This window comes from Alligator mississippiensis, chromosome 2 (assembly GCF_030867095.1).
Source record: "Alligator mississippiensis isolate rAllMis1 chromosome 2, rAllMis1, whole genome shotgun sequence".
Taxonomy (NCBI): Eukaryota; Metazoa; Chordata; order Crocodylia; family Alligatoridae; genus Alligator; species Alligator mississippiensis.
This window is the reverse complement of record NC_081825.1, coordinates 127,931,562-127,956,344: the sequence shown is the minus strand read 5'-3', so window position 1 is coordinate 127,956,344 and position 24,783 is coordinate 127,931,562. Positions and strand designations below refer to the sequence as shown.

The 24,783-nt window shown below is 42.2% G+C and overlaps 1 protein-coding gene across 2 annotated transcripts in view; it reads left to right on the top strand.

Annotated features, from left to right (window-relative positions):
• Window positions 1–24,783, top strand: part of EGF (epidermal growth factor) — a 98,245-nt gene that overhangs the window by 20,414 nt on the left and 53,048 nt on the right. For both annotated transcript variants that reach the window (XM_019500146.2, XM_019500145.2), the window contains exons 4-8: window positions 2,600–2,781; window positions 7,053–7,283; window positions 8,834–9,036; window positions 20,483–20,608; window positions 21,045–21,167. In XM_019500146.2, coding sequence (XP_019355691.1) covers window positions 2,600–2,781; window positions 7,053–7,283; window positions 8,834–9,036; window positions 20,483–20,608; window positions 21,045–21,167 — 865 coding nt within the window. The remainder of the gene's footprint in view (window positions 1–2,599; window positions 2,782–7,052; window positions 7,284–8,833; window positions 9,037–20,482; window positions 20,609–21,044; window positions 21,168–24,783) is intronic.

Below are 24,783 nucleotides of genomic sequence, written 5' to 3'. Positions count from 1 at the left end.
ATTTTTTGAACTTATTAAATGGTTTATTGTGACCTGGAGTCACAATAAACACTCCTTTCAGCCTTCTGTTTTTGGTTCAGAAACAGCTGCACAGTACGTTCCATTTGGTGGCAATGGCTAATGTATGTTGAAAGATGGCCAGCACTTCTAGAACTTTTTTTCTAGTACTGACTGGGTGCATATACTGGCACCAGTGCCATTAATGGATAGCAATAAACTGTGGAGCTAATCGCTTTCAGGTGCGTGCTTTACATGTGTGCCTGGAGCATAGTACATTGAAGCAGATCGTAGCAGCCCTGGCTGGTAGGGGATCTAGAGGGTCAGCTTGTAAGCCTGGGGCTTCCTTGACTGGGATCAATGTGTTGTGGAGGGGCTGTCTGGGGTACAAGACTGCTTCAGTGTGGGGCTAATCAGCAGGCAGCCCCCGCACTGAAGCACCTACGTGCCCCAGTCAGTCGGCTCAGCACCTAGACATGTGGTGATGCGCATGAGAAAACTCTGTAGCAGGGTAGGACTTGTATTTAGGGTCATGTATAGAGGCTGAGACATTTACTGCAGAGTTAATTAATCAACTGCACAGTAAATGTCTTACGTAGACACACCCAGTGGGTGCTACCCAGGCAAACGCCTCTGCTCCTGCAGACCTGACTAATTTACTCTGAGTGTTTGAGTTTGAAGGATCTTGGACCTTAGAGTAGGACTGAGAATCTCAGATCTTTTATGGTGAGTGCCTGCAGAGTAGCATGTTAGGAAGAAGGAAAATCTGGACAGTTTTCACTGGAGAACAGGTCATCCTAAGCATCACTTAACTTAATGGTTTGCATTTATAAATGTAGGTGTGAGTATAAAGGCAGACATGGAGAAATATAGAAGAAATTAAGCTGATTAAAGTCACAGGTCATCCTGTACCTAGTGACACATTAGATTAACATGGTAAAGGCACAGCAGATCACAAGAAAGTGATATGGCAAACATGACATTCCCTTAGATCCCACACCCTTGCTCATTTTTAGCCATGGAAATGCCATCTTTTGAATTGACAATGAAGGGACTAATCATGAAAGAGTTGTAGCCAATGACTTTGATTGTTCAGTCCAAATGCACAGCTACCCACGTACAGCTGGGTTGACTGGGATAATCCTGGCTCTTACCTCTGGAGGTATAATTGTTGGCTACAGAGGACCAAGTCACGGGATCATAATAAATTCTAGTTTATTGGACGGGATGTGAAGTTACCAATAAAATCATAAATGGAAACTGAGTTATGGGTGGTACAGGTCACCTTAGCACACACAGACACACACACACATGCACTCACTCATTCAAACCCATGTCATTCAGACCCATGTAGTATAGTGTATAGCAGCTGCTGTAGTGATTGTGAGAGCACCGGTGTCAGTATATCTACCTATCCGAGGCCCCCGAGTCTGCTGTTGATGGTCAGCTTCCTTCAAGGTGATGTTATCTCTAGAAGGGGGTTGCCTGCTTGTCCATCTGTCTTGGTTGGTCAGGTGCTAGATGAGAGGGTGCCACTGAGGGTCACACTTCACTGCCTTTTATCCCTTTCTGGCAGACTTGTGTGATCCCCCAGCATCATCTTGGCTATCAAATCCAGAGGTTGCTGTCCCATATGGGTCTTGAGTAGTATCTGGCAGCTCTTAGTCACAGAGGTCTTGCCTGCTGGTAGTGCAGTTTTGGGAGTCAGTTTGTGATTTTGATTAATTAACAATGGTATTGTTAAGGGTTGCAGGAATAGTCAGTAGGGTAGGTGCTGAGTTCCAAGAATCAGTTCTTTAGCTTGATTAGTTTAAAATGGAGTTCCTTTGGCTAGGCTATTGTCTACTGATGATCATCATTCACTCGCATTCACTCAAGGGACTGCCCAATATAACAGTTTTTATCACTTTAGAATTACAATTTTAATGCAGTTTTAACAATGGTCCAGGGTGTAACTTCATTCTACAGGGAGTACATTCCTTAAGCATTTAAAAGTATAAAATGTAAAATATAAAATGTCATGGTAAGATGACACAGATGACATAAAAATGCACTGTGAGAAATGTATAAAAATGCAACGTGAGGTAGTGAGGACCAAAGGCTACTGAGGACAGTAAGTGAGTTAACACTAGGATATATTTGCAGTCTTTGCAGTGGATATTTTAGTTCTTTTGTTTTCTTTAGTGGCAGTAATATGTAGGTGTATTTTCTAGGTTTCTCCTACAGAAAATCACTTCAGCTTTCTGGCTTGCTCTGAGCCTTGCCACACCCATGCAATGAGTGTGCTAGGTCTTTGCCAATACTTAGAAGAAAAGGAAATGTGCAATATTGGGCAGGGGGAAGGGTGCAGGTAAGAAGGGGCTTCTGTTATATCCATGTCCAGAAGGGAAATGTACAAGGGGGGCTTTTGCTACATAATGAGGCACTTGGACTGTTCTGCCTTATGACTAGTCCCAAGAGAGAAAATTCTATGTATATGGTGCTATGAAATGAGGTGGAAGCCTTTATGTATTTGTACCTTATCCAATTGTATTTGTGGATGAGTTCAGTATGATAATTTTGGCTGTATTTTTATTGGCGTGGTTTATTTTGCTTTTTACAGAGACTCTGTTATGTAGGAAAAGGTGTTTCAGGATTTACCATCAATTGGATAAATCAAGATATTCTTTGGGCCAACCAGCAGAAGGCAACCATTGAAACAACCAATATGAATGGAAACAACTCCCGAGTCCTTTTAAAAGATGTAGGTCATCCCACGAGTATTGCTGTTGATCCTGGAAAAAGGTAACTCTATATGGGTTTATAAATTCACAAAATAAATGTAGTGCTTTTGTTATTAGTTGTAGGCTAATGGGACACAGTCTGTGTGCAGTAGATTGATTCTAAAGCCAAATAATGTTTACAACTTTGACAAAAATATAATGAAGAGTAATTAGCACAGAATTAAGAGTGGCAGGGGGCAGCAGCATGTTGGACTTCAGCACAGAAACTCAACCTCTTAGCTCATTAAAGCAACAGGGGGAGGGCTGTGATTGCAAGGCAGAGGAGAAATGAGAATGTTATTCACTGCAAGGGAAGGGCCAGACAATGAGGCTTCAAGAGAAGGAGGTGGAGGTAAAATGGTAAAGATGCCTGAAAATCTTGGGAAACCATGGTCTATACCACAGTCCTGATTAAGAACTTAGTGTTTATTTAGAAATAGGCAACTTTTAAAGCAGCACTAAATATATGTGTTTTTTTGTTCCCCTCTTTTAATATATTGCCTCTGCTCTTGGTTAGCTTTGAATATTTGTTCTGCAGCTACTGTTATTGCTCTGAATGCCAGGTTGCTATTTGTTTGGGGTCACCCCATCTTCTACTTATTGGTAAGTTTGCTGATTTGGAAGTCCCCACAGTGCTTGAACTTTTGCAGCCTAAAACCACATAAAAATATTTTTATGAAGAATATCAACTTAGCTAAACTGATAAACTCTGTGGACAGCTTCATCATGGATGCATTTTAAAGTACTATTCATATACATACCAGTCGGTCTCATGAATTAATAATAAATTGTTAAGAAAGCAGACTTCTAGGAGGACTTGGTTTATTATTCTTATGTTATAGAATATTCTGTCCTGATGCTTTTGTGTATAATATAAATTTAATTGTCAAGTAGTGAATAACTTTATTTGTACTTTTGGATTCACCAAGAGCATGTCATGCCTGACCTACCTGATTACCTTCTATGATGAGATGACTGACTTTGTGGATGCAGGGGGAGCAGTGAATGTGATATACCTTGACTTTTGCAAGGCTTTTGATACCGTCTCCTACATTCTTGCAAGCAAGCTCAGGATATGTGGGTTGGATGAATGGACTGTAAAGTGGATATAAAACTGGCTGGATTATTGGGCTCCAAAGGTAGTAATGTCTAGTTGGCAGCTGGTATCAAGTGGAGTGCCCTAGGGTTCAGTCCCAGGGCTGGTTTTGTTCAGTATCTTAGTGATATGAAGGATGGGATGAAGCAAGTTAGCAGATAACACCAAGCTGGGGGAATAGTAGCTATGCTGGAGAGTAGGTCTAGGATTCAGAGAGAACTAGGCAAATTGGAGGATTGGACCAGATGAAATCTGCTTTTGTCCTTATTGGACTTCATGAAAGTCCTGCACTTAGTACGGAACAATCTCATGCACCAGTACAGGCTGGGAGCTGACTGGCTAAGTATCAGGTATGCAGAAAAGGACCTGGGAGTTACAGTGGACAATAAGCTAAATATGAGTCAACAGTGTGCCCTTGTTGCAAAGAAGGCTAACTGCATACTGGGCTGTATTTGTAGGAATTTTGCCAGCATGACCAAGGGAAGTGATTATTCCCTTGTATTTGGCAGTGGTGAGGCCATATCTGAAATATTACGTCCAGTTTTGGGCCCCCACTACAGAAAGGATGTGGACAAATTGAAGAGAGTCCTGTGGAGGGCAACAAAAATGTTTACGGGGTTGGGGCTCATGGCTTCTGAGGAGAAGCTGAAAGAACTGGGCTTGCTTAGTATGGAGAAGAGAAGACTGAGGGGATTTAATATCAGCTTTCAACTACCTGCATGGTGGTTCCAAAGAAAATGGAGATAGACTGCTGTCAGTGGTGTCAGATAACAAAACAAGGAATAATAAATGCTTTCAAGTTGCAACAAGGGAATTTAGGTTAGATATTAAGAAAAACTTTCTCACTAGGAGGGTAGTAAAGCGATAGAACAGGCTACTGAGAGAAATTTTGGAATCTCCATCTTTGGAGGTTTTTAAGACCTGGTAGACAAAGTCTTGGCTGGGATGATATAGTTGGGGATGCTCCTACTGTAACCCGGGGGTTGGACTAGATGACTTCCTGAAATCCCTTCCAACCCTAATTTTCTATGATTCTATGATTGTTGTACCCATTCGTTTTCTGTAAAAAGTTTAGACATGATCAAGAAATTGTAAGAGAGCACACTTTCGTTCAGCAAAGGTTTGTGAGTCACTGGATCTGGTTTCTGCATCTTATTCATGCCACTGACTTCTTGCATAATCTTGTGCAACTCACCTGTGCCCAATCTAACTCCCACCAAAATAAGAGAAAAATTTCCGTTGACTTTTATGTGGCTTCAAAGTACACGCTTGTTCCTTGGCTTTCCCATTTGTAAAATGGAGATTAATTATAGTAGTTACCCAACCTTTTAAAGCATTAGATAACAAGTAAGAGCTATTATTATTTCAGTGTTTGAAAACTGTAATAATATCCATCTTGAATTGTCTGTACTAAAACATTTTTTTATCCATGGCTAATTGACTGTGACAGTCATAGAATGTATATCAGTAATTGCATTGTAAGCCTCTTGAGGCTTTTGCCCTTCTTATTTTCCATATATAACAAGTTTACCTTTATTGTTTAACTCTTTATTTTCTTGTTAGTCTTCTACATTACACATGAAGCTTTCATCTACATTGTATATCTCTATAACAGCCATTCTCAACCAGCGATATGGTAATATTAGCATTGTACTTGATTCACAAGGTGAAACCAAGAGAATTGAAATAGGAATCCATAGTGTCAAAAAAATTCTGGCTTGCTCTTTGCAACAAAAGAATTGCTTTATTATTTTTCTGTAGTCAAGAAACAAGTGAAAGCTAAAAGCTGGCATTTTCTGAGGGGTGCCTTAAGTCTAACAAAGTTGAGAACAACTGCTCTATCATCACCTGAAAACAAATGAAATGATATTATAGGAACCAAGAGGCTAAAAGTAAAGATCATAAAGGGGAAGCAGTTGATTAAAAAGTATGACCTCCTTTTATGTTTATGATTTAACTTTGACTTAACAGCAATAACTAATGGACATTTTGAAGTGAGAACTGACTATGTACAGCTTTCAACTGGTACTTTCTCCAGCAAAATTGGGGTTGGGGAAGAAGGAGACTAGATATGACATTTCTGATACTGCTAAAGAAAAAATAGGAAAGTTTTTTGTGTTTTTTAAGTGATTCTGGTAACCAGGACCATTTGCCCACAGAACTCCATCCTAACAACAAAAAGCATTAAAGCCTGCAAGTCTCAAACTCCTCTAACAGTTGTAAAGCAAAATGGCTAGGGGTGCACCGATAGAGACTTTTTGGGCTGATACCAATGGCTGATTTTTAATGAGCCATATCAGCCAATACTGATCCGATTGTGCTGTGACGGGGGCTATGGTGAATTTTGGGGTAGCTGTACCCCCCCCTCCCACGCAGTGCTGTCGCTGCCCACCCTGAGCACAGCCTGGCTCAGCCCCCCCACCAGGAAGAACTTGGCACAGCCCTGGCCGCAGCCCGCAGCTTCAGCCTGCCCTTGCCCCATGCACAGATCCGGGGGCAGCCCCCTCATACCCTCCTGGGGCGCGTGCAGCAGCAGGAGCCATCCCCCCTCCTCCTTGTGCCACCACTCTGTCCAGCCCTGGCTGTGCAGTGCCTGCCTCTGCCCCAGCTCCATTCCCTCCCTCACCACAGGGGCCTTGGTTTGCGCCCCTTCCCTCCCCCCCGCCCCTTCCCACACAACACAAGCTGCTCTCCAAGCTGCCAGGCTGTGTTCCTGGCTGCCAGTGTGCTGCACTGCAGCTGTGCACATGCACGGGGCATTTATTGGCAATATTATTGGCCACATCAGCCAAAAAAAGCCAATTGCCGATAATATCAATTTTCCATATATTGGTGCCGATATGATATGGGACTGATGTATTGGTGCACCTCTAAAAATGGCAACGGTGTGTCAAGAGTAATATTCAGATCCTCTTAGGCATACGGCCTTGGCAGATTTTCAGGTGTTGCTGAATTAAGAATCCAAGAAGAATATCTTGTAAATATAGTTTTTAGGTTTGGGTTTTTGCATATCTGGTTTTTCCTTTATGCCACAGCTATCTTAGTGAGTATTGCACTTCAGAATGAGGTGATTCAAATCTGGGCATACTGAATAAAGATGAATAAAAGTGAATGAAATCTGGGTTAAATAACTTGTATCGTCTCCTTCACTGACTATCAAATTACTTTTCTAAAATATGGCTCTCTTTTGCTTTTAGATTCGTATTTTGGTCTTCAGACAGTGCTCTTCCCAGCATTCTTAGGGCAAGGCTTGATGGAACTGACATGAGAGGCATTTTAAGGACCACTGAAAAAATAAAGGCAATCTCATTGGATTTTGCTGATGTACGAATTTTCTGGGTTCAGTATGACAGTGAAGAAGATATTTCACATGTAGGATCATGTGACTATAATGGTGGCTCTATTCATTTGCTCAAGCATTCTGCACAGTAAGTTTTACTGAGCCAGACAGAAAGAAAGAAAATATTTTCTTAGGCTTTGAGAGAGAAATTCTTCTTCTTCCCACCCTATTTTGTGACTCTGGAAAACATTCAGGAATATAAAATAGATATGGAAAATGACAAAGCATTCTCATAACAGCAGATATATAGTTAGAAGATGACAGGAAAATAGAACAAACAGAACCCATTTCCATTGCTGCCTGGGTAATACCACCTTTTGGCTCATCTCTTCAGACCCTTAAACAATCACAACTCACGAGTCCTTAGAAATCTTCTGTGGAGGATTAGGAAGAGAGGTGTAAGTGGCCAGTACTGCCAGTACTGGGCAGTCCCCTGTCCTTCCTTGTCCCTCTGCTTTCCCCCCAGCTCTGGCACTGGCTCTGGCACTGGCATTGGGAAGGGCAGAAGAGCAGTGATAGCACAGAAGTAGATATCACCTAATTTTTTTTGTTGCTGACACACATTGAGTGACCAAAGCCACGAGTTTTCACTAGGGAAAAAAATGAGGCAATGTCTCCCAACATCATTGAGTCTCTGTCTCCTTCTGTCATTGCTGCTGCTCTGGCTTTCATGCTTCCAGAGCTGGACTCAAAGCCACTACAAGGAAGGTGAAGGGGAGGATGAGGGGGGACACTGTGGAAGGGGAGAGGGAAGTGGAAAGTGGGAAGTCCAGGGGAAGGCGAGGCACCTTGGCTTAGCTCCTTTTTGACACCCTCCCTTTAGGCAGTGTCAAGGGCTCATGTCAAACTTGCCCAGCCATCCTTATGATACCATTTTTTAGTTTCCATGTGTTCCCTGAGGCAGCATGACTTTCTCCACCTGTTTCTAGGTCTTTTATCCCAATGGCATATGGGCTGGAACACAAAAGTCAGAATCCTGGTTCTTTTTTACCCTTCTTGTTCAAGGTGAATGCATAGATTTATGGCCCCCTTTGACTCCTCCTAATCTGCACTACTGAGGTGTGCAAAGAGATTAACACTCTCCAGTGAGAAGGGGAGTACATTTCTATAACAGAGCAGGGCTTCTAGGGAGATGTCAGGTATTTTCTCCCGGGTTATTAATTTCTGAGGGGGCCAGTACCAGGCATTTGAAGTCTTCCAAGGAAATAGGGAAAGTTAGCTGGATTGGTTCCTTCCACAATGTTGTACATCATGATGTGCTCTCTATTTAAATCCTGGGTTCAATGTAATTGGACAGAATACCAGGATTTTCTCTGTAAACCTGGAGAGTCTCTATAAACTAGTCATTCAGCCTAAAGATAATATTTCTATTATTTTTTTGCTGGCCCTACTGTGTTTAAAGTTTTTGGGGTCTATTTTATCTTTAGCAGTAGTTTTATACCTTTTAATCCTAGACCACTCAGCCATGAGTTCACATTTTTGTAATTTGTGATAAACAAAAAATGTCAGGGTATTCAAAGTAAACATAAGTGATATAGAAAAATGAGCCAAGCTTTGATGTTCTCGGGATAAATTTACGAGCAGGTGAATGAATGGCAATGAAATAACATGTCACTTGTTATTTTCTTTCTGCTCCAGACCACATTTGTTTGGCATGTCTCTGTTTGCTGAGCACTTGTACTATACAGAGTTGAAAACTGGTATGATTTGGAGAGCCAACAAATTTACTGGCAAGGTTACAGTCACAGTTAGCCTGAAACCATCTTATTTGCCACCAGCAGATATAAAAGTGGTGCATCCCTTTAAACAGCCTGGTGCTAGAATGAATTCTCAAGATGTTGGTAAGTCACTGCATAATGGCATTTAATATGTACAAGAATATATATATAACATACTATGTTTGCTTTTTTGGGGGGTAGATTCTCACCCAGAGTGCCACCTCACCCTGGGATGCCATGAGATCCTTTCAGTGTACCCAGGGGTGCTACATAATATTAGTGCTTTTAGGCACGCAAACACCTATGCACAAGACAAATCTAGAGATCTGAAGTAGGAATACATAGTGGGTGTGTCTACAAGAGCATTAATGCACCGTAATTACAGTGCATTAAGTTTAGTACCTGTAATGACAGGTACTAAATACACTGTAATCAGTGCTACAGTACATTAACACTGATGAATAGTTTTTTTGTGACGCTGCTGCACATTAGACTAAATCTACTGTGCATTAACACATTAGCATGGGCTTTGCCCACCGCGCTAATGCACAGTCGAATTAGTCTTCTGCTCATTAAGCATCTCATGTAGGCATGCCCACTGTCAAGAACATTATGACCTGTTGTGTTTCTGAGGTCTTTGCAACAGAAGAATTAAATTATTATTTTTCTATAGTCAAGAAATGAGCAAAAGCTAAGAGCTGTCATTTTCTGAAAGGTGTCAAGAGTTTAGCAAGGGGTCTAAAATATTGGAAACCACTTCACCTGAGATTCTGCTGTGGTAGTTCCAAAACTTCCAGGGAAAATAAAGATCCATGAAATGAAGAGTAGTTTAAGGGGTGAAAATGGCAAGCTATGAATATCTGGACAAACCCTTGGGCACTTTTCAAGTTTGAATCTCTTATTTTCCTAATAAACCTCCATCCCCTTTATTCCAGTACACACCCCTCACACCGTCACAGTGATCTGTCTTCTGCTCTTCCTGTGTTGTGGGGTAGGTGGTAGAAACTAAGATTTTCCAGAGGGATCTCCCCTGGAAATACCTCAGTTTCACTACAGGCATTTATTCTGCTTCAGCAAAGAAGCTGGTAACTAAGATCTAGGGACAGACATTGTACATAAACCGGTATAAGTGATCAGAAACTGGTTTAAACTGTAACAGAACAGAATCTCAGTGCACACAAACTACTTTCAAAATGGCTGAAACTGGTTTAAGATAGACCTGGGTATATATATCAAATTTAACTGACTCAGGGTAAACCAGCCTATCAAACTTGTGTCACAGATGCTCTCCTGACTTAAGTTAACTCACAGTCCCCCAGCATCCCAGGATGCTTTGCACCTCCCCTACAACCCCCCCTTTGCAGAGTGGATGGGCTAGGCTTGGCTCAAGCTGTCTGCTCCCCTGGGCTGTCACAGAGCTGAGGCAGCAAAGCCTCTGTTCTGCAGCCCTGGTCCTGCCTGTACCTGTAAGCCTGGTGGAGGAACAGAGCCTCCTGTAGCCCCAGCCAGAGCCATGGTCTGTTAGGGTCTGCCTTCCTCGCCCCCACGGTCAGCGTGAGTCACGGGTGCACAGGTGGCAGGGAGCAGTTCCTCCAGCCCAGGAGTCCAGATCCCTGAGACTCAGTGGGGGTTCTTCTGCCCCAGTCAGGGTTCCCAGAGCTGATGCAGAGAGAAAACTCCCTCCTCCCACCCCTCCACGTAGGTCTGGCTTAGTCCCCAGCCCAGCAGGTGCTGGGGAAACAATTCCTCTAGCCTGGGGCTGAGCTGGTGCCTGGCATCAGCCCACATGGGGGGATCCCTTTGCCTCAGTGGGGGGGAAGAGGGATTCCCACTCCATGCATTGTGGTCTGAGCCTTTCCACTGGTACAGAGGGGAAATTCACTCCTCCCAGCCCTCAGCATGGCCCAGCACCAGATTAGCCCTGCCCCCATGGATGCGAGGGAAAACAGTCCTTCCAGCCTGGGCCCCAGCTGACACTGGTCATCAGCCCACACGGGGCGAATCTTCTTTCCTAGGCAGGGTCCCCTGAGCTCTGCCATGGTGCAGAGAGGTGGAATTTCCCCCTCTCACCCCTCTCTGTGGTCCAGTGACAGCTTAGTCCAGGGGTGAGCAATTATTTTGGGCAGAGGGCCGCTTACTGAGTTTTGGCAAGCCATCGAGGGCCACATGACAGGCAGCCCAGGGCAGATTAATATTAATTTTCTAAATTTTTTAGGGGCCCCTGTGGGCTGGATAGAATGGCCTGGTGGGCCACATCCAGTCCCCGGGCTGCATTTTGCCCACCCCTGGGTTAGTCCCACCACTGCAGGTATTGGGGAGGAACAGTCCCTCCAGCCTGGGGCTGAGCTCAGGGGACCCTTCCCAGGGCAGGGGAACCCCCCACTGAAGCCTGGCGATCCCCCTCGTGGGCTGATACCAGGCACTTCCTTGGCCCTGGGCTGGAGGGACTAAGCTGGCACTGGACCATATTGAGGGGTGGGATGGGCAAATTCCCCTTCTGTACCAGCTGCAGGGTTTGGAAGACCCTGACAGGCCAAGAATCCCTGCTGAGGTCTGGGGGTCTCCCAACATGGGCTGGGCCCTGGGCTGGAGGGACTGTTGTCCCCACTGTGGGGGTCGGGGGAGCAAGGAGTTGGGTGAGGCATGTGCTGGGCAGTCAATCAGGGATGGGCCCCACTCAGCTGCATTCGGGTGCCCTCGCCAGTGTCCAGCAGGCTGGGAAGCATGCTCTAGCACCCTGTGGCTTTTGGCCTGGGCCACTGGAGGCATCTGGCTATCTTTCCAGATTCAAAAGTGAATGTCAGTTCATTTTAATTATCAGTTCAATCTACACAGCTTAGACTAACCAGCAAACATTGAATCAATTCAGCCTCTGTCTGTACTTAGCCTAAAAAAATAGTAAATGCTTTCATGAATATAAAACATACGTTCATGACCTCAGGGAGCATGTGCCTTTATTCAGAGGGAATCCCTGTTTCTGTATATTTATATAGCAAATCATGTAAATATTTAATGCTACAAACCTAGACAGTCTTGTACATACATATTAGCATTGGCATTATGACTAGAGTGGACTTGTGGTGCAGATGGTTTGTGGTTTTCACTGCCTGCTGCAGTTAGGATATCCATTTGGAAAGCTGACAACCTTTCACATGTGTTCTGCACAAATGATGTCCTTGGACTTAACCTAGATTCAACAGATGACATGTTTATAAATCCACTGGAACCTGCCACTTCTACTTGTGTTTCATAGGATGTCACCATTGTCCTAGCATTTTACACTGATTTTAGCATTTCCCCTTTATAGATTTTAACTGATTAACTGATTTTAGCAGTTCCTTCTATTCTTGCAGATGCTGAGTTGCTTAAGTGGATATTAGCATCAGAAGGAAGCTTAACCCCAGTTTTAGGTTTGATGACCAAAATATTCAAATGCTAGTGTTTGGCTCCTAAATTCACAAAACCTAAATCCATAAATCCTAAATTAATATTTGGATATCTAAATAAAAGCATTTTGAAACTCAAGGTTGTCCATTGACCATCGAAACAGAAATAATAATTAAAGAAGGGCCTATGTGATGAATCAAAACTAATTGAGACTGAGATATTTTCATGATATTGAAACTGTCCCATGACAATGCTTTGCAGTGTTGCTGACTCGTAATTTTACTTAAAAAGTTACAACATGACTTTTTTCTCAAAGCTCCTTCTATTGGAGTCACTGTTCCCTGAGAATCTCAGCTTTCATTGTAAGAAAGTAAATTTCAGTTTCTCTTGGTTGTGAAGAAAAGCTTGAAAATATGAATCCCAAAGTCTCCAACATCAAAAATCAAAGAAACAATATCTGTTCTTTTTTAAATCTCATAACTTTTAAGCCAATCATATAGTATTTTAGGGTCCAGCTAAGAATTTTCATGTGAATTAAACAAATAAATGGCAACCTCAGCAGTGATTACATTGCTACACTGTAGCCTTTTTATTATTTATTATTGGTAATACTAGTGTCTATCGAAACTCTAGTAATGGACCAGGACCTCACTATCTCTGACGCTGTATAAACACAGAACATGAAGACATATCCACAGAGCATCCAGTGTAAGTGTAACACAAATAACTTATGGACATACAGACTGACACGGTGGCTCTCAGTACATAAACTGTTAAGTGTTTTGCAGGTATTGGGTTAGTGCATGAGAACCTGACTTGAACATTTTCTCTGACTGAAATGAGAGAAAAACAGAAATTAACAGAACTAACAATGACAAGTAAATCTAATTTTCTAAAATGTCTTCAGCTTTTGGCCTCTTTTTGTGGGCATGGTTTTGAACCTGTACATAATTGCACTCATGTCATTGTTATGAATTGTGGGCATAAAGGGAGAAACTTAACTGTTTTTTTCTTTTCTTTTTTTGTCTGCATCTAACTGCTAATATTTACATTTTCAGTTCTCTATGGCCAAAAAATATGGGTTCAGTTTGTGAATACTGCAAAAAATTGTGGCTGTAGGAATAGAGTCTGTATTAAAGCTATGATGAAAATCAAGCCTTTAATAGTCTATTATCTAATTAATTACATAGATAATGATATCTCTATATATTTATCTAACTTTTTTTGTTTAACAAAAGCTATTAGACAAAAGAACAAAAGAATAAATCTGTGCCAGATCAAATCCTGAAACTTGGAACCAAATCTAAATTTGGGTTCTGGTTTTCTTATTTGATCAAATAACTTTTAAAAAATGTGTCATTCTACTCATTTGGCAGGTATCTCCCCTATTACAGCTAATAAAATGTAGCCTGTGAAATCCAACTGTAATACTGTTGAATTGAGATGGTTAATTGAAAATAGCACAAGATAGCTTGTCCATGTGGTCTGTGTGGTCACAGGAAGCCTTTTGCACAGCCAGGCAGGATGAAGAGGGGAGACGGGGGTGTGTGTGTGTGCATTTGTTTGCATACTCATGTTCAGCAACAGCAGCAGCAGGCTATTCTTAGCTGGATAAGGGGGCAGGCAACCCCAGAAGAAGATTAGGAAGATTAAACCAAAAATAAGAGTTTGAGAGACAAAAATAAGACTGAGAGCATTGACTAATAACTACAGAAGCACAGCTGCTGAAGAGAGCTAGGCCAAGCCAGCCAAGGGAGTTTGCAAACCCTTCCTGCTAAAAGAGCTGTTTGGATAGCTATTTTTAATTTGGAGGGAGAGTGATCCCGGGGGGTGTTTTGCTTAGCTTTCTATTTATTTTGCATGTATTGTAGGGAGCAATAAAGACTTAAAGTTGTATGGGCAGTGCATAATTTATAGTACTTCTAGTTATAACAATCCAAAAACTAAAGCCCAGATTAGTGAAAGAGTTCTGTATTAGACTTAGGCAATCCTTTCTGTCTAAATAAAATGTTGCTGGGCTTATTTGGTTTATCCAACCAGTTTTTGTGAGCATATAGGACATAAAAACCCTGTTCTGCTACATATCCCCAGTATCCCCAGCTGGCCCTGTAGAATGTGAGGAAAACAATGACTTTTTCCAATGCAGAAATGCATCTTATCTAAGGGTATGTTTGGGGAGGTTAGATTGAGTTAAAAATGGCCACCTGATCTAAGGAAAGTCAGGATGGGGGGGCTAGTGGGGAGGCTTGGGGGAATTGGGGAGGTAAGCAGGCTCCCAGGGAGGACAGGCAGGGTCTTCAGGGGGTTGGTTATGTCTGGGATGGTTTGAGGGATCAAGGGAGCTTATGGGGTCCATGGGGAGGTTTGGGGGGGGGGGTGGGAGGGCTCTCTCCCACGCCCTGGGACCAGGGGCTATTTTTAGTCCCCTGATCCCTACCACCCAGACAACCAACTCCCCCCATCCACCTGCCACTCCCCTTTCCCCTCCTCCCCTGATTTATTTCCTCAGCTCCTGGAGTTGGCAAACACTAGTAAAACTGACACTGGGAGATGCTTATGGTATGAGGATTTGGTGGGCTCAGGATGGGGGAGAGGTGGTTGTCCATCTGAGAGTGGGGGGAGGAGCTGAGCCTAAGACTACCAGTGTCAGGGAGGGGGTAGGAAAAGAGTGGCCCTGGATCTGGGGCCATTGGCTAGGCTTTCCCAGCTCTGGGGCTTTGTTGGGACCTGTACAGAAGTTCAGGACAGTTAGATCAGTCTAAAAATGGCCGACCCAATCTAAGACAGTCTCAGAGGTCGTATTAATTTAGATTGGGTCAGCCATTTTTAGACCAATCTAACTGTCCTGAACTTCTGTGCAGTTCACACTTAGATTGATGTAACTAGAGATCTAAGTGTAAAGTCCACACCTCGTCAAACTAATTTTTAATTTTTAATATGATCAAACCTCCCTCTAGCTTCCCTAAACTTCTGTATATAGCCTTATAGTTTCATAGTTGTTAGGGTTAGAAGGGACCTCAATAGATCGAGTCTGCCCCCCCTGCCCTGGGCAGGAAAGAGAGCTGGAGTCATATGACCCCAGTCAGGTGCTTGTCCAGTCTCTTCTTAAAGACCCACAAGGTAGGAGAGAGCACCACCTCCCTTGGATGCCCAGATTCTGGTAACCCTTACTGTAAAGAACTTCTTCCTGAATTTAATTTTACTTTTTCTAACAAAATATTAGCTTCCCCACATGGTAAGCAAGGCTAAATCCTGATTGGAAAAGTTCACCTTAATAATAATAATATAATTCTCTGCCACAATAATGTGGCAGATAATCTGCCACAATAATGTGGCAATAATGTGGCAGATTAATGTGGCAGATTAATCTCCGTGTTTCTGACAGGGTAGTCAAAGCCTGAAGGACTCTTATTGTGTCTTCTTCTGCAAGAATGTAGCTGTGGGCAGAGGTCATGATTGTGAAGGAAGGGTAGTGGAAGATCACCATCTTTTAAGTAGATAGTAAGGCCAGTCCCTTAAAATATGAACACTGGGACAGATTTTTGAACAGGACTCTGTATCCAAGGATGAGCCAGCACAGAAAGCAAAGCACTGAAGTGATGTGTTCACAACAACTGTGTATATTGTTACAGTTGTTGGTTTTGCAGGATATTTGATTTTGTTCCTGGATGTCAATTGCAGTAATCTCAGCTGGAGATATGCTGGGATCACAGTGGCCTGTGTCCGATCAGATGGATATGGAAATTGTAGCTAGAAGTGTTTTTTGCTACTGTGGCCCTTTGAGCATCCAATAGCTTTCTAGTCCAAAAGGAGCTCAGGCTATGGACTGAATTAACAATGTGAGGGCAGATTCTAGAAACTGACTTTCAGATGTTAATACCTTTTGATAACTGGATTTCCTTGCTATAGTGCTTCAGTGTCTTTTGGAACAGAACCAACAATTATTATATGATTGTAGCTATTCTCTACTTGTTATCCACGTTCTCAGACACCTGGCCAACCTGTTCCTTAGGGCACTGACAAAAGTGACATTAATTGCATGATTGACCCCTTGAAAGTGCTGTACAGCCATGTGCTGACAGAAGTGCATGGCTGCAGAGCGCTGTAAAAGTGCCCGATCAAACGGCAAATTAACCCTCATGTAATGAGGGTTCAGATGAAGGTGCTCCAAAGTGGAGCACCTTCATTAACTTGTGCTGTCCCTGTGCACAATCCTGACTGGGCTGATGCAGCCCAGCCCTGCCCCTGGTGCTGTCAGCAGAAAGGGAGGGAGAAAAGGGAGGGGAGGGAGCTCTGGGCTGGGGTTTGCCCAGCCTATGCTGGGGAGGGGCTCCGGGCCAATCCCATACAATTTTGGATACAATAACAATGAGAACCTGATTGTTTACTGTAAATATACTTTCAAAATAGCAGTCCTCAGTGTGGAAAATGGCAATCTCTGCAATGAACACAAACAAAAACTGGCAGATTTTTCTAAAAGACTCTTGAAAGTTCTTTTCTATATGTGCAGTACAAATATATTGAACGTATATATATACACCACATGTGAAAACTACCTCAGGCTTTATATCAGTAATCAGTGGAATCTGCAAGGAACATGACAGCAAATTCAATGTAGGAAATTAATCTTGCATGGTTAACATGAATGCTTGTGCTCCAGTTCTCCTACTGCAGGACACAGGGAACTTGCTATGGGAGCTGAGTTGCTCATTTCTGAAAAGGGAGGTCAGACCTCAAGATGCTCCCGGCAAAAATGCCAGATGTAATGGGATAAGAACTGTAGTGTAAGCTCTGGTGTCTCCCCCAAGACACTGGGAAACAATGGAATCTTCTTGGAGAGTCTGCTCTTATTTCCTAAAGGCATGAGTACCATGATTCAACCTAGTTGAGAAGAGCAGTAAAATCAGTTCCAAATTTTTAATATAAAGGAGTTGATTTCTTTAATAGATATAGGACTCTCAATAGTGCTGAAAGAAAGGAGATTTCCCAGTGTTGCATATTTAACCTTTCTGAATCCTGGACAACATTATATTCAGAGACTTTCAAGTGATACAAAAACAAACAAGTTGAGAATTAGTCTCTTGGCTCAATGAGAGAAACCTTTCCAAAGGAAAAAATCAGCAGGGGATATTTAGTAATTGTTGTTATGGATAAACTGATTCCAAAAGGTCTTTTTTTCTTTTTCCCTTTCTTTCTTGGGAACTAAGATGCTACAGCAGTGATTCCCAAAGGGTGTGCCACAGCACACTACTGTGCCACAGGAGCAAGAGAAGTGTGCCACAAAATCCTCCTGTGTTAGGCAGTAAATGTTCTTCTCTCCTGTCTGGCACCCTGAGCCTGCCACAGCTACTCCAGCAGTACCTGCAGCTGCTCCTTGGAGAACTGTCACCCCCAGATAGCTCTTGTTGGCCCCCCCACCACGCTCCCAGCAGCATATTCTGCAGCAAGCAGGTGGAAAGGTGAACAACAGAAGGAGCTGTGCTTTGCAACCCTGCTCATACTTTCCACTCTTCCTATGCTCCCAGGGCCAGCGGGAAGTGCCATGGTGGTGGTTGCTGGCATTTGGGACCCTGCAGGGCCTCAGCAGTGGGGTTTGCCCTTGCCCCCTGAGGGTATAGATAAGGGGTTGTGGGGGGAGGGGGGGGAAGGGGGAGGCATTGAAAAGTGCAGTGTGTCCCTCCTGCTGTTAAGTGGCACCAGCTAGATCAGTGAGTCTGAAGTTTTTTAGCCTCAAGGCCACCCTCCATAACTTTTCAGAATGTGGATCTGTCTCCATGATTTTAACTGGGGTGCTGTGAAATTCAGAAAAATTACAGAGAGGGGTCTTGAGGCTAAAAAAGTTTGAGAACCTCTGGTGCAGAGACTAATCCTTGCTTAAAGAAAGATGTATTTGGTGTCCTTTTTCTAACTGTAAATCTCAGCACTGGTATTATTTCCTCTGGCTGGAGAATGGGGAATATGTTATGTTTTGTAAAAAAAACAAACGGATATGTGTGTGTGTAATATATATCATATCATATCTCTCTATATATATGGATAACATGCAGACATGTACAAACCTTTATTGGGTGTAAGAGTGATGTGTTCTGCAAATTTTAATCCAGAAAAAAGTGTTTTCTGGGTATCAGAAGTTTGGGAAACAGTGCTAGAGGAAGATGCTCCTTATTGTTGATACTGTGTAATGTCCCTTAGGCAGCTTGCTTTGGCACTGGTACTATAGGTTGCCTAATAATGCTTTCTGGGGGAGCATAACCCCTCTTCAGGCTGCATCTCCATATATTGATTTGTTGGTTTTTACTGGAAACTGATTACCAAATTCCATTCCTTTTGATGTTGGGTGTTTGTCTCACTTGGCTCCCTGCTCTGGCCAAAGTGGATACAAAATTAGTTCTTGTAGAGATGTCTACAACCTCATCTGTGTAAATGGTAGAACTTTGTTTTACAGCAACTAATTTCTTTAAGCACGCTCCCTCCCCTCCCCCCGCTTCCCCGAAGCATACACCCTTTGTAATATAGATAGAGAACACCTCTACCTGTGGCTTTGTCAACTCTTAACTCCTATTTCCTGGCACAGAAAGCCGTCTTGCACCTGTTAGTAAAAAGTTGCAAATGTGACAGTATAAATAGTGTATAGTAGATAAGGCAAACATGATCCCCACCATCCAAAATGACAGTTAACATGACAAGGAAGATAATCGTCATAAAATTTCCATAACGTCCATTCAGCAGAACAAAGTAGATGGTTAGTACCAGTCATGTGATTAACAGAAGCAAAGAAATGATGTTTAATATATAAAACAAGAGTATACCATGCACATTTTGTTTGCAAGGTGATAAGCCTGGTGTGAAGGGACTACTCCCTTGTGTGTGAACACATGGAGGGGAGAAGATGCAGTGGTGTGGGGTAGTCCTGTATTTGTCACATACAAGTCTCAGCATTTGGGCTTTGACAATCAGCAAAAATCACCTTGTGATCTTTTAATTGTTGCCCGTGTGCCCCTAGTGAAACCAGTCCTGTCTCTGCTCCAGATGTTCCCAGGAAATACTTGAGCTGACAGGTGGCCAGAAAAGATCTTTTGCAGTCATGCCAACTAGACTATTAATACATAAGAAGGTTTCAGTACTAAGTACTAGCTCTCTGACCTGTTGTTACCATCAGGAAAAGAGGGTTATCTTCCCCACCCAAAAAGACAACTGATGAGAAGAAACAGTTAGGGCCCAAGCATCACTGCTCTTTGTTGACAGGATCAAAATCATACTCTACCACAAGAGGAGGGATTTCCTTGAAACTGGCAAATGAATGCAATATGGGTTGACAAACCTTTACATCTGCATACTGGAGATACCACTACACTTCCCAGGTCTTCCTGTGATTGATGGGGCCATTAAAGCTGCCTATCCCTGACTAAAAGCAAGGGAATAGCTGTGGGATGTAATCCAGGAGGGCTGGGGGGGGACACATTAGCTTTGGAACCAGCGCCCTCCTTTGGTTACAAATAGCATCCATTTGTTAGCTGTCAATGGAGGCTGTCAAGCTTATCTAATAGCTGGAACTTTGGGGACTGTCTTGTGGCAGAGAAGTTTAACTGGAGATCAATTAAGTTCAGATTGGTGATCAGGGAGGGGCAAATTCTGATTAATCATATGTTTAACATGCCTTTGAATGGCTTTGTAATCCCTTCCATGAAGGGCCTAAATTGGGCAAACCTAGAAGGTAAAGATAACAGACAAAGGAAGATTCCAGGAAAAGGGGGAGGGAGATAAAGATAAACCAAAATCCATATCAACTTTAACAGCAAGAAAATCAGGTAAATTCTGTTGTTTTCAAGAATAAATGAAGGCAGAGCAAGCATTGGGACTAGGACTATCTTTTTGTGTCGTGTCAGTTAAAATGGGGCTCTGATTCCTGACTGTGCTTAAAACTAAGCATAAACCACAGAAAAACCCGGAAAGGAAATGATCATTGGGCAACAAAGTGACCAACATGAATTCTGAGGTGGACTTTAGATAAGGAGAGGAAGGATACTAGTGTTCCTTTCCAGACTTAATAACCTAGGTCTGATTCTGTTGTAGCTCTCGGTGGTTCCACCCAAGAATCGACTCCAATGTTAGTTTCTGTCTAAAGATAAATTTTGTATGTTACGAAAAAGTCTCCATCTTAGAAAATATTTTCTTTTTCCAGAACAACGATCCTGCAATTTTAACAAAGAAAATTGTAAGAGAAGAATCTGCAGGCAGGACTCCAGGACCCATTGGTGCAGATGTTCTAATGGATTTGCTTTGAGTAGAAATAAGCAATACTGTGAAGGTAATGTATAAATTCAAAAGATGGGATGGATGAACAAGGGGGCTAAGCTTTCTTCCTGCCTTTCCCCTGTCCTTGAATCCCATTGAAATCAATGAATAGGCACTTCTGAAAATCACACCAGGTGCCTATGCATGTCCAAAATACCTTTAAAAATCTGGCCATTTTGAATTTAAAAAAAAACCTCATACCCTTTATAGTGATAAACTACTACATTCACTAGAGAACTTTTAAAGTATGTTTGCATGGACTCTATTATCCTGCTTATTATAATGTCAGACCAGCATATTTTTCAAAATGATGCACTGTGTCTTTGAACAACTAAATATGAATTTCTTCTTGAACTTTGTGTTGGTTTAATTTCCATGAGAGAGCAGCACTTGTATGTATTGGATTTGGTGACCATATTCTGATACACAATTCTGTTTTCTTTTGTCAGATGTCAATGAATGTGCCTTTTGGAACCATGGTTGCACTCTGGGGTGTGTAAATCTCCCTGGTTCCTATTATTGCACATGCCCAGGAGGTTTTGTTCTGCTGCCTGACAGGAAAACGTGTCATGGTAAGTAGTAATAATAGATAAGCATTTGAGGCCTGGATTGTGAAAGTTCTCACTTGCACATCATGACCTGTGATTATGGTGCCGTTAGGTTTCTTTCTTCTTATGAAAGTTAAATTATTTCACTCTTGTTGACCCAAATGCATAGTTAAAGGGATATAAGTTGCGTGTTGGCAAGCAAGTGTGAGAGTCACATAGCCAATAGGAGCCCAGACTTTGAGGTACAGTTTCTCCAAAGCCCCTGCACCTATCTCCTTGAAACCTGGCAGGCTTCACGCCCTCAGAAGGGGCTACCATTTCTGCAGCTTTTATCCAAATCAGGCCAGAAATGACAAGTTATAGGCTGTTTTGAGCTTCCCCATTATAGTCTATGGGTGAAACGTCGAAACAGTGTCGAAACAACAAAACTGTTTCGATTAAACGAAATGGAACAGCATTTTCGAATCAAAATGAAATTCAAAATGAAACGCTGTTCTGTCAAAACATCAAAACACAAATTGAAATGGAACGGTGCGATTTCTCACAGCCCTAGTGTCTAGCTCCCATGCTTAAGGAAGCAAGGACTCAGAGGGACATTTTCCTTTCTGGTTTCACAGAATTCTTACTCCCAAATGAAGCAGGGCTGCAGACCCTGATGCGTTTGGGAGCACAGCAGGCAGGTGTACAGTGTTTGCATATCTACCTTCTAAAGAAATTTTGTATACATTTGCTCAAAGTACAACCTAACACTTCCCTTTGTTTGGGGCTGCCCACAAGCCCACTGGTTAAAAAGATGAAAATCTTTTCATTATGGATTAAGTTCCTGGGAATATGGCAGCTTCAATAAGATTAAGACAATATAGCATTAATTCTTAGCAATGAATCTTGCCAGAAGCTTTCTGAACAGGTGACAGGCAAACTGAAAAGTATGTACTAAATCATTGCATGGAGACACATCCTGCTTTAGGACCATTATAATTAGTATTCCCTCCTATATCTACACTACAAAAATAACCATGTTTTGAACACAAGTGTAAAATTATATTCTCTTTTTTTTTGTCTGGGTAGTCACTCATAGCTGGTAAGTAAGTACTAGATTTAGAGAATAGCCATCTATACAGTTGCAGATGAGTTTTGGAGATACCAGGAAGGAATCCATTTAAGCCTGGTTTAATGTGATTGAGCTGAGTGAATAGACCATAGACTGACCAATAGATCAGTCGTCCTGTGATGTTTGGGGGCCTTGTGTTAGCTCTGGTAAGAATTAGGCCTGAAAGTTACATCTTTACTTCTTCTGCTGGCTGTAGCTTTATGTATATATACAATTTATAGCAGAATCAGGCCTTATAGTTCAGATTTTCATAGATATTTAGGTATCATAAGATGCAGGTCAGCTGGTGTTTTCAAGAGTCCCTTGGTACTTAACTCATATTGATTTCCTACTGAAAGCATTTGGAAGTATGGACCTAAAATGTAGTTATTAGTGAGCTCTTTAAATAAGTTTTATTATTGGCTTGATTAGGATAGGGATTTCTATGCTCTGTGAATCCTCACCGCTACCTATGATATGTTCATTTTTAGACAGTAGTAGGAAAGTACTTTGCCTTCACATGCTACAGGTATTTTACTAGGAAAGAATAATGTGTGTGCGTGTAGTTTCTTTTGGGATGTAGTTGTGTGGTGAAACTTTAGTACCATATCTATTGCTTGGGCAGATTGTAAAGGGGTTTTATTTAACTGACAGCCCCTACTACACATTACATATATTACAACATTAACTGGTTAATTGTGCAATAAATTTAGACTGGCTACACATGCAAAGTAAGACTGGCCACAGAGGCAAAGTAATTGTCACAAAATTATCTGGTTAATCACTCAATACATTTAGACCAACCACACAGCGAAGTAATTGTCACATGATAAAAATGATTATCTGGCTATAAAAGGAGCCAACCAGCTATGAAGTTAGTGCTTGAAAATGTGTAATGATTCTATAGTTGGTTTCTAGACAGCTTTCATTTGAATGTGTAGCAGGAGTCTCAGCTCAAAGAGTCATGGGCTGAATTGTGTCATTTAGGCTCAGGCCTGCATTGGTGTGATAAGAACCCCCACTGCCCTAGGAATAGCATGCCACAAAAAGGCAAAGTCCCATTTTAATGTATAATGAGGTGGGGAAGGCTATACCATGATGTTCTAGGGTGGCACAGTATGTTTCTGCTGGTGTGCTTGTCTTCCTCCATATTATAGAGGAGTTGCAGTAAAATGCTAGCAGTATACAGATGGAGCTGTTCCCATGGGTGAGAACTGCAGTTGTGCACTGAGGTAGAAAGAAGATTATTTCTGCATCTTCCCTAGCACAATATATCCCTCTTTTGGGGTAATCTGCTGAATTTTCTGACACCACAACTAGTTGGGATAGAGAACACTTCCAATGCTGCTCATCACTCCCTAGGTCAGTTGTCTGTCAATAATCTTACTTTTCCAGGCACCTACCCCTTATTGTCCAAGTCCTGAGCAGTAAGGTGAGGATGACAAGAAAGTAACCTGCTTTTGGCCCAGGTTTAGAGTCAAATATTGATAATGTAATTCTTCATTTACTTCCATAACTTCTGTAATAATGTCTCCCACATCAGAAAGTGTTCACATAACCACAGCAGCAGTTTATTGTCTCAATCCAGAACAGAAATGTAGGCCACACAACAGCTTGAAGCTTTGATGACCCCTTATTTATGACATGAATCTTTTAATTCTAAAGCCAAGAGGCTTTACTGGACTATAAAGGGTATAAATATGAGATCAGTTTCTAGATCTCTTTCTTGATACTTAAGAGGTCGGAACAACACAGTTCACACTGCAGTTGCCTTGGAGAAGGAATATTTATGGCAGCTTTGTACCATTCAAGCCAGTACATACTGTTGATTCAAGGAAACAGCTGTGGGAAACCTGTATTTGATCCAGTCTCAGTCCCTTCTAGCAGGTGTTGCCATATGGCACTTTGGGTTGTACAAGGAAAAACAGTGTTATAGCAACATGTTGGTTGAAAGGAGGAGACCTAGGGTTTGTTTTCCTGGCTAGTTGTTTGAAATGAGGAAGAAAATTAAATTTAAAGACACCTAAAAAGTAGCTGGAACTATCAACAGTTGTAAGGGGAACTAAACACTGAGCCTCAATGGATGTTAACTGCCACACAAGAATTATCCACTGATGAGTTAAATCTCGTCTCATCGGAATTCACCTCTTACTTCCATTGTCTGCAGCAGAGTTGCCTTATATTAGGTGATGATCTGGACCCGCTGAAGCTGAAAGCTGTAAAAGTAGTTCTGTGTTAGACTATGTAGTTGTGGGAAACCTATTTTATTGCCCTAGCTATATATAATGGACTGCTTTTATATATGTTATGTATTAATAAATACTTGCCTATGTTGTAGCCTCTGATGAGGCTATAACTGAACACAATAAAAGGGTTATAATAACAAACAGTTTGCATACAGTGAGCAGTGTAACAATTTTTGAGACAGGCAGAAGGCAGGGCAAGGTAGCACCTTAGGGCTCCTATACAGTGGAGCTTGGGGGTGCAGACCAGCCGGACCCAACACCCACCAGTAGTGGGGGTGGTGGCGTGGAGTTGTGCCCCCTCCCC